Genomic DNA, 9,944 nt, shown 5'->3' on the forward strand with positions numbered 1-9,944 from the left:
GGTCCTGAGTACCACTCCCGGGCTGTGTCCGGCACGGCCTGGTTGAAAGCCGGAGCACAATTGCAATCAAGCGCTTGTTAGGTGGCCGTTAGGAAACGGGCATTTGTTTAATGCTGAGCTTCGTGCCAGACAAGTGATTCCTTGTTCATAATGTCACATTCCCATCCTCAAAGAATACCTCTCTTCTCATTTGCATGCAAATTGTCCAAAAACCGGGCAAGAAGTTGACCATTTCAACTGCAAGGCAACTTACGACAAGCTCTTGGTACCTGCAGTGGCTAACGTCGCCAGTATCACCAGTGCTGGGCAGCGCTGGGCTCCCTGCCGAGGGAAGGGCGAGGAGGAGATGAGCTTCAGCACCCGGGAGCCGGGCAGGGCTCGGGAAACCGAGCGAGAACCTGAAGCCTTCGCTGCGGTTACGTTTTGCGGTGGCGGGGCCGCGACGCAGAAGTAAGCGGGCCCGGTGGCGGGAGGGTGGCCGCCAGCAAGGGGTTAAGTGCAGGGCTGAGCCGGGGCGGCCGAGCGGCGGGACGGGGGCTGCTGGGGCCGGCAGGGAGCCGGGGCAGAGCCAGCGGCCCGGCCCGGCCCGGCCCCGCGCTCCCTCCTCGCCTCGCCTCGCCTCGCCTCGCCTCTCCGCCGGCCCCACCGGTTGCGGCCGCCGCCAGGCTTAGTCAGAGGAATGTGGGTGGGACTCCCTCCTCCCCCGGCGCCTTAAAAACCCGCTCGGACCCAGGCGCCCGCAGACTCCCGTCCCGGCGGAGCGTTCCCGCCGCGCCCCATCCGCGACGCTCGGGCTCGCTGGCAGCCCCCGCCGGCCGGGCAGGATGGTGGTGTGCGGCCTGGCCTGCTGGAGGTGCAGGTGGCTCCTGCCCCTGCTGCTGGGCCTGGCCATCATCATGGGCATCATCGCCCTGGCGGGCCGGGGCTGGCTGGAGTCGGAGTCGGAGCCCTACGTGCAGCAAGCGTCCCTGTGGGAGAGCTGCACGCGGGGCGAGGAGGACCTCAACTGGCGCTGCGAGTCCCTCATGGACTACGGTAAGCGGGGGGACCCCTGCGCTCCCCCCGAGGGACCCCGGCCCCTGCCGCCGGCGGCAGCGGGTGCGGGGGGCGCTGGCGCCATCAACGGTCTCCCCACCTCCGCTGTGGGGCGGCTGCTTTCTGGGATGGGGTTTCCCGTGCAGAACCGGTACTGATGCTCTTTCAGGGCTTCAGCCAGCGCAGAAATACAGGTCCAGGCTGCTTCAGAGCAATCTTTTCTATCGATCGGTACAACACTGAGAAGCCAGAGTGGTATTGGTTGGTTTTGGTTTTTTTTTTTAAAAAAAAAAGTTATTTTACAACCAAAGTAAGAGAGCCAACTGGTGACAGCTCCCTTCGGCTCTCCAGTTTGCTTTTTCTTGGTGATCTGCAGGCTGTGGTCCCGGCAGCTGTGCCCGGCACTGGCCAGCTCCCCTTCTCTGCACCGGCAGCCTCGCTGGTCAGACGGCGAGCGTGGAAGCCTTCGCCCAGGGTGTCCTGTGCAGAGCCACACCTGGATGATGGCAAAACTGCCTTCCCCCAGCCCTCTGGAGGGAGAGGGCACCTTAATTTAACCCTGCCTGGCCAAGGGAACTCAGGTATTCAGATGCCTCCCAACCTGCAGCTTAAAATGGCCTGATGTGGGTTTGCAGATGGAAAAAAATGCTGTTTCCTGACTATACTTCTCTATTGCACTGGGCCTAAATCAGGGGATAATTGTGCCTCCGTTTTAACTTGCTGAACTGCTTTTGTGTCTGGCATCGCTGGTGTAATAGTCTTAGTGCACACTCCCAGTTTTTGGGGGACTTTCTGTTTTTGCTAGAACGCATGGGTCTGACTACATCTGCTTGTCCTTGAACCAAAATGCTTCTGGACAAATAAGCAGACCCGCCTTAAGATCCTGGACGAGGGTACTTTGGGGACTGGGAAGCTGGAAGGGCGTGTTTCAGCTGGGAGAGCTGAGACTGCTGCCCCGGGCAGATCCCCTGCCGCCGGAGCACAGTGGACTGACTTCCAGAAGCTCTCCGTTGCAACACTCGTGCGTAAGCTAAGTCTTGAATCTATTGCAAGACCAGTGGCTTCATTTCTCAGCCGGGTGATGACTGCAGGTCTTACTGTAGGTGGAAGAAATCTGGCTAGTGTGACAAAAATATCAGTCTCCCCCATTAGACAGAGTAGAAAAGCTAGGGCAGAGTTGCTGAAATTTGCGCTGCACAGGGAAGAAGTGCTAATACAGTAGAGCTGCTGAAATCTGCTTTCTCCTGTAGTGACACTGCTTCTCACGTCCCTGAGTACTTGTGGGTGTGTGCTTTGTGTCAGCTCAGAGCGTCCTGGGGCAAAAGCAACTTTCTGCTGTTTTTTTCTAGTTAACAAGCTGTTGAAGAGGAGTAGTATCTTTGACTTTGCTTATTTAAGCCTTGGTTTATTTAAACCAAAATTTATTTAAATCCTTGGCTTATTTAGACCAGTTTGACTTTGCCTCTTCTCTGATTTTCATGACATCAATGCCACTGTCTACTCAAATACTATTTACATCTAGAGACAGGATGTAACATATGAGTTCAGGTTTGATTTATTTTTGTTTCCTTTTTTCTATGCTAATGCAATTAGACCTAAAATAGGTGAGGGCATTTACAAAGGAAAAAATGCCTAGCAGGCATTTACAGCACTGCTGCAGGAAAATAAAAGTTAATTAATTGAGACGGATAACTTCTGTTTTGCATAGAGTAACTACTATGCACTAACCGTCCTGTGAAACGAAAACTTCAGAGTGGATCCCCTTCAACAGAAAGCTCCATTAGACAGTTTCTTAATTGAGCTGTGGCATGCGTACTGAGAAGAGGGAGAGAAAGCAGGGAGTCACTTATTTTAAATGGGGGGAAAAAGGGGCAAGAACAGACAGACTTGCAAATAGGAATGTCTCCTAAACTGCATTGCTTTTTGATGCACATTTGCAAGTGCCACATGAGAGGGAAGAAGTGGAAAGGGAAAAAGAGTGGGATGTCATTTGGCAGGGAAGGATTTTGTTTAGAGCTCTATACTGGCTTGCGTCTGGGAAGTACCTGGCTGGCAACATCTGTGTATTATCAAAATGTTGCAATGTAGAGCTATTGTACTGCACTATAATATGACTCAAGATGACTTAGTCTGGACCATTGCAGAATTAAACTGTTGACTCTGTTTAAAACACATCAGTAAGCCATCAGATATGACATGAATTGTTTGCAGTGTGGTTACTTGGAGAGGATGGTTGTCTTTAGTGATGAGGCTGTAAGTTTAGGAGCAATATTTGTGGGTGGCTGTGTCCTCCTGGTTCTGAATGGCTGCTCCCAGCGACTTTGCTTTGAATTATCACTGTAAAATATGGGTGTGTGTGTGCAATAAAGGTGATCCCATGGAGGTTAACTCTCTTATATTCCTAACAGCCAGTTGGTATTCATCAAGTACACAATAGCCGACCTAGAAAAAGGGAAGCATTCATCTGGATCCTTAGTAAGTGCCAAAAAAAAAAAAAAAGGAAGAAAAAAAAAAAAAAAGATGGAACCTAGAAGTAGGAGCCCAGCCTTTGTGAATCATGTTTCACTGCAGCTGTGCCACTGTACCTGTGTCCCTAGAAGCGTGGACTTTGATATCACAGATTACTGGTGAAGCTGAGTGCATGTGTTGACTTCACTGAGGGGCCAGGGAAATAAAGGAGGAATGTTACAGGTACACTTAATTTTCAGTATGTCTCTTTTCAGGCATGCTTCTGTCTGATTTATGATGCCAGGGTGTATTCAAGACAACTTAGTTTATAGTGTCAGCTGAGTGCGGCACTCTGAAAATGCTAATGGCAGAGGTGTAGCAGTTGGTGTCCCTGTTAACACTTGGGAAACATTTGCTGGAACTCCCCAGTAAAAGATCCCAGCAAGCAGGCGAGGCTGGTTTCCCTGCCAGTGGGCTTTGCTGGTCCATAGGCAGGCGTATTTCTACTGCTAGCAGCCTGCAGGCGTTAGAAGTTGGAAATATATAGGATTGTGCCTCTCCTGAGCTCCTGGCAGAGCCAAGTGGCTGAAGCCAAGTTTGTACTGGTGGGCTTTTATTGAATAGTTTGGTACTATAGCAATCATACTTCCTGCACTCCTAAAACCAAAACAGAGCTGTGATTCCCAGTATTAATTCCCAACCAGCTCTCCCAGCAAACCTTTGATTCTGGGCTGTCCTGTGCTTGTGGAGGGTATGCACATAGCTTTCCTTCACCAGTTGTGCTGCCATGGAATTTTGCGCATTATGTGAGCAAGAACATATTGCTGAACATATTGCTCTTGCTCGCAGTCCACTACTGTTTTGTCAACAAAAGCATATTTGGGGGGCATTTGATGTTATGAGCTCTCAAAGCCAAACAGGAATTGCTACTGCAATTTATATGCAGAAGAATATTATAGCTGCATGTAAAAACGTCTCATCTATGCACATCATGGTAAAAACTTCAACCCTAAGATTCCGGTTATTCACAAGCTAACAAACTAGCTTCTGCTTTTGTAAAGACGTGAACAAAGGTGAGAAAGGCTTGCTACTTCAAATCCTGTAGCAGTTCATCTTCCTGCTAGACTATTTTCCCAGCCCTTTTATTCATTTCTAAAGGGAAATCTATATTTAAATGTCCTATGTTGTAGAGCTTCCATCTCCTCCCTGTGAAGGCTGAGGCACAGCCAAATAAAATTAGGAAATACAGTTAACACCAAGGCTCTGTTGCTTTTTTGTTTATATTTCATCATATGCTCATCATTAACTTTAAATAATCCCCACCCCTCCTAGTTATTTGCATGGTAACATTTGCAGCTTATTTCCTTTCCATAGTCATTGTTAATCAAGGTATATAATAAAACTCTTAATTCTTCCTGAAAATTATAGACCTTCATTCCCCTAATTGATTAAGACTTTTCTGCTGATTAGATGCAAAGTACTCAACTCTTCTTTGAGGCAAAGCCGACCTGGGGAATGCTCCAACTGTTCCTCTGCTCTTCTATTCTGCTGCTCTTCTACTTATGCAGCCCCAAATTAATGTGGCGTTATTGTTTGATTTCAAATATACATCATATTTACGCCTATTTTGAGTACAAAATACTCTCTTTGCCATATGAAGGGACCTAAGAATTTTCTGTTTTTATGGAAAAAACTTAAATTCTGGCTAAATGTCTCATGAGTACAAGGTACTTCTGAGCATAATCCAGCTAGAAACTGGGGCTGATCTGTTTCTCTTGAGCATGAGCAGGTCTCTCCAGCTCTTAAGGCAGCAAACAGTGAGAGTGTAAACCTGCACCTCTCCCCTCCCAGGAGCTGTAGGCAGAGGATCTTGCAGACGGAGACAGGAGAGCTGGGTGCCTGCAGGGGCTCAGTCAGCCCTCAGGGGTCTCTGGGAGGAGCAGGAGCCGGGAAAGCCGGACTTGATAGGTATGGGGATGAGGGGGATCCCGCATGGAGAGACATCAATTCAGTCAGAGCCCTGCAGCAGCCCCACCACTGAAAGCTCTCCTCGTTGCTGGGGGTAGCAACAGTTTGTGTGGGAAAGGAGCGTGCCAGGGCTGCGCCCTACGCTTGGTAAGGCTGCAGCCTCCCCCCCAACCTCTTCCATCAGTCACTTATTATAAAGACTTCTGGTTAATTTTTTGAGATTTCTCTTACAGTGCATATATGTAGAAGTCCAGAGCTTTTTGCTGCTCTTCCTGTGACCCCCACTGGTGCTCAAGTGGCAGGCTGGCCATTCAATGGCTGCTGTCTAGTCTGGCCCAGAGTAGACCCATCCAGAGCTGTGGCCAGCACCTATGACTTGGTCTTATCAGTATCAACCTGCTGATAACTGCCGCTGGAGAAGATAATCCAGCAGGAGAAGGAGGGGAAGGTATGGGGTCACCAGCACCAAGCTCTGTCACACATGAGAACAAAACCCACTTAATTTCATAATGGTGGTGTCTACTGTTGCTCTATTTCTGAAGACCTGAAACAAAGCTGGGCTTGATATTAATCTTCCTGATGAGACATCTCCTACAGCTATGTGTGGTGTCACTTTCATATCACCAGAGACGAGAAAATAAATCACTGTGAGCGGAGCCGGGGCTGACCTGTATCCAGAAGCTTGTTACGCTCATAAAGTAAGCACAGAGGATATGGAAATAGCAGAGAGAGCACTGGGGGCTTTCAGGCTCGTATCTCCTCCAGTCACATTTGTGTTGCGCCAAACCCCAAGGTGTCTAACCTGCAGGTATAGTTGAGTTTGCAACCTAAATTTTATCGGGCAGATGCCAGACTTTGCTTCCTACACTGTAATGCATCTGAAAGGGAATGTACTTTGATAACTAAGTGTTCCTTCTTCTTGTTGTGCTTTTTTCTTAATAGGGCAAATATCAATCCTAGGTCATTTGGCCTGAATCACTTTTCCTGGGCTGTCTGTCTCTAATGGTTAACTATCCCTTTATATTAGTTATCCCTAAATAAATCCTATTGTGGAGACAATATCCAGTACCTGCATTAGGTACATCAGAGAATATTTTGTATGAAAAGATTTTATCGGACCACTGACGTAGCTTTAATCTCCAGACACTCATCAGGTGTCCTCCCTCCTTCCCTCCTCGCCCCACAGCACTCCCTTAGCAAAGGGGTATGAAACACGCACAGCTGGCTGAAGGAAAACTAGTTTGGAAAGTTTTTGCTGTCTTGAGTAGCTCCAAGAAGGGAGAGGGGAAAGAAAACCCTTTTCCTTACCCTTTCTATGCCAGCATGACTGTCTTCAGGTGGTGGTTGTGGGTTTTGGGATGAGATCTGGCTGACGGATGGCTGCTGTATTTAGCTTTTGCTGTTGGAATTAGGGGGAAAGAAACCAATTCAGACTGATCTAATGAAAATAGCTGTAAAACAATGCTTTGCTTTCAGAAGATAAATTGATGTACATAGTAAAGGTGTCTGAGATAGTTTTACTGCCTTCTCTGTCTCAAATTACTAGTTTTTCTCCATTTATGCAACTAGTAGAGTACGTGAGTTAAGGTGGAGGATTTTAACTCTTTAGGAAAAGGTTCTCTGTCTCAGTCTTCTTCCTCTCAGTTTTTGCACAGAAGGAATGGAGGCTGCATTGAAAGCAGGGTGTCTCCAGAGTTGCTTCAGCTGTGTTGGAACAGACAGCTCTGATGAAAGAGTTGGGTGTTTTGGGTTTTTTTGTTGTTTTTTTTTTTTAATGTTCTGACCTAGATCCCGCTGCTCTTATTCCTACATTAGAGGGAGCTCGGGATCTGGCCCTACCTCTGTCTGAATGTGTGAAAGTAGAAACCCACGTTATGCAGACGTGGAAAGTGAGTTGTGATGACAGCTGGCTGGAAAACAAAGCACTAGCTGGCATGGTTGAGCCCATGTGGGCAGGTATCCTGCCTCCGGGGCAGGAACACCTTTGGTTGTTGTTGTTTGCGTTGGACTCACCTGAACTCCCACTTGGTTTCTAAAGAGGACAGGGTCTGGCCATAATGAGGGCCTTTTCACAAGCCAGTGTTATTGAGAAAGGGGAATTGCCGACTGTTTTTTCTGGGAGGTTTTCTTACCTGGCCTGTGGTGGGTGAGTTCTGGGCACTGGTGCTGCTCTGCTGGGATAAGGCCACTTGCTTCATGCCTGAGCCTCTCCAGACTGCAGTTGCTTGATCCTAAGAATCTGCGCCACTCCATCCCATCAAATGTCAAAGTAATGATTCAAAGAAAGAGGACTCTTCCACTTCACCTCAGATTCTGCTGTTTCTCTTCCATCTGCTACATTTTAGCTGTTTCTAAATTTTTTTTAGCTGTGAATAGATACTTATCTTCAAGAGCTTTCTCTTTGTCATCTCTCACTTCAGCTATTCCAAATCCATTTCTTTTTGGTCGTTCTAATTTTGCTCCACACGCATTATTCTTGTAATAAACAAACAGGCAAGAAGCTGTATGCTGGCAGCACTGTTATTTCCCATCAGTTATCTCCTGTGGTGCTACCCTCTTGTCTGCTCTCGTACTTCCCCATGCATGGAAGTGGTTTTGTAAACTTGCATGTCGAACAGGAACGGTAATGATAAAGTACATGCTCAGCAGTTGTGTGCCCTATCTGCTCAGATGTCTGTGGGTCTCTTACAGATACGGAGTTTGGAGGTATTATCTCCATTACCGTGCTGCACTGTATCCCTCTCTTCAGCAGGACAAGTTAGCGGGCAGGGAGTTCTGTGCTGCCCCGCCAACGGTAGTGCCTCTGCTCTGCAGCTGTGTGCTTTGGAGGCAGCCAGTATTGCTTTGACATAGAGCATGCTTCTTACAGTAAAGGATTTCAACAAAATATGATTAAAGGAAACCAAAGGCCTGCAATGACCTACAGTTCAGTGTGCTGCTGTGTGTAACATCTTTCTTGTTTTCTCTTCAAGGATGGGGGAGAGCAGCAGCTGCCACGTACCTCGTTGGCTTTGTGATCCTGGTCATCTGTTTTGCTCTCGCAGTCATCGCGTTCTCAATTGAGATACTCCGCTTCAACTTTGTGCGAGGAATTGGAGGCTTGCTCTTTGTTGTTGGTAAGTCTGGACACAAAGACAATGTTATTTTAGATGTAAAACAGGCATCAGCAGAAAAGCATACTAGATGGAGCCTCCCTTATGAAATAAGCTGTCTTTGTCTGGTTTATGACTCATTCTCATGGAGAACAAGGGAAGGTTGATTTACACTCTGAGAGGATAATGGTTAGGGAAGCTCCAGCGGCCTTTGTCAGTTAGCACTTTCCCAAAAGCAGTGTACGGGGGGCAACCAACACCTTTGACCCTGCACGTCACATGCTAAGACTTAGGAGCTGAGAGTCCCGGGTGCTTCCCACCTTCCTGAGGGGAGGAGGAGCGATGGGGCTATGGTACAAGTGGGAGGTAACTGGCTCTGCAGGGATCATGGTGCCTGGCTGTAGGACAGGGCTGGTCGTGGCACGCAGATGAGTGCCTTAGCAACCTGGCAATGTCAGCTGTAGCTGCTGCAGCCAGATAGGCGTGGGGATGTGCCTTGGCCACGAGTCACATACCTCTGCAAGAAGGCAGATTTGATTGTAGGACTGAACTGCACATCCTCTTAAGATATGTAAGGATTAGCTTATCTCCAGGTGGCTTTCTTTAGTGGGAAATGTAATATCATTCATCGTCATTTACTCCTGCTTTTCTTTCTTTCTCTCTAGCTGCATTCCAGATCATAGGCTTGGTCATCTACCCAGTGAAATTCACAGAAGAAATTCCACTGACAGGAGATAATATGTTCAGCTGGGCCTATGGCTTTGGTTGGGCCAGCACTGTTGTTGTAATAGGTTGTGCTTTCTTCTTCTGCTGCCTCCCCAACTGGGAAGATGAAGTCCTGGGAAACATCAAGCCTACCTATTACTACTCCTCCCCAGAGAGAGCACCATACTTAAATTGAAAGATTAAATCCAAGTACAGTCAACTGTCAAAAAACAGAGGAGCACCTCTGATGTAAATTTGGTGCCATTGTAGGAGACTAAAAAAAAAAAAAAACCACCTTATTTCTCCAGAGTATTTCTTACTAGCCCTGGCAATAAATTGGTAAAAACATTGGCATCTTTAAACAAATAGCTTTTACCTAAAGTATTACTTACGTATTCTCATGTCGATTCTGTTTGAGTGGTTTACTTGCTCCTTCCCCTCCCAACTAATTGAGTCATCCTTATTTTATTCAAAACATTTGCTTATGAATAAAGATGTAGTGTTTCAAGCGTAGAAAGAAAGAGGAGAGATTTTAAACAACCCACTAGAGGAACCTACAAGTTATTTTTGTTTTCACCTCAGACAAAATTGTCTTAAATGGAACTAGAAAAAAACCCAACCTTCCAAAGAATGCTTTTTCTTCCACCAAAATCAGTCCCAAGGAAGGAACTTCCCTGAGACTGTTCCAGTCACCTG

At 47.4% G+C, this 9,944-nt stretch overlaps 1 protein-coding gene across 1 annotated transcript; it reads left to right on the plus strand.

The window, feature by feature from the left end:
* Positions 1 to 824: 824 nt before the first annotated feature.
* On the plus strand, positions 825 to 9,444 carry LOC309588019 (p53 apoptosis effector related to PMP-22-like; the record flags this gene model as incomplete). Its single annotated transcript, XM_082306726.1, has 3 exons — positions 825 to 1,035; positions 8,424 to 8,567; positions 9,209 to 9,444. The coding sequence occupies 3 exons, from the start codon at positions 825 to 827 to the stop codon at positions 9,442 to 9,444; spliced, it is 591 nt and encodes a 196-aa protein (XP_082162852.1).
* Between the last annotated feature and the right edge of the window lie 500 nt (positions 9,445 to 9,944).

This window comes from Platalea leucorodia, assembly GCF_965183815.1.
Source record: "Platalea leucorodia genome assembly, chromosome: 3".
NCBI classification, from domain to species: domain Eukaryota; kingdom Metazoa; phylum Chordata; class Aves; order Pelecaniformes; family Threskiornithidae; genus Platalea; species Platalea leucorodia.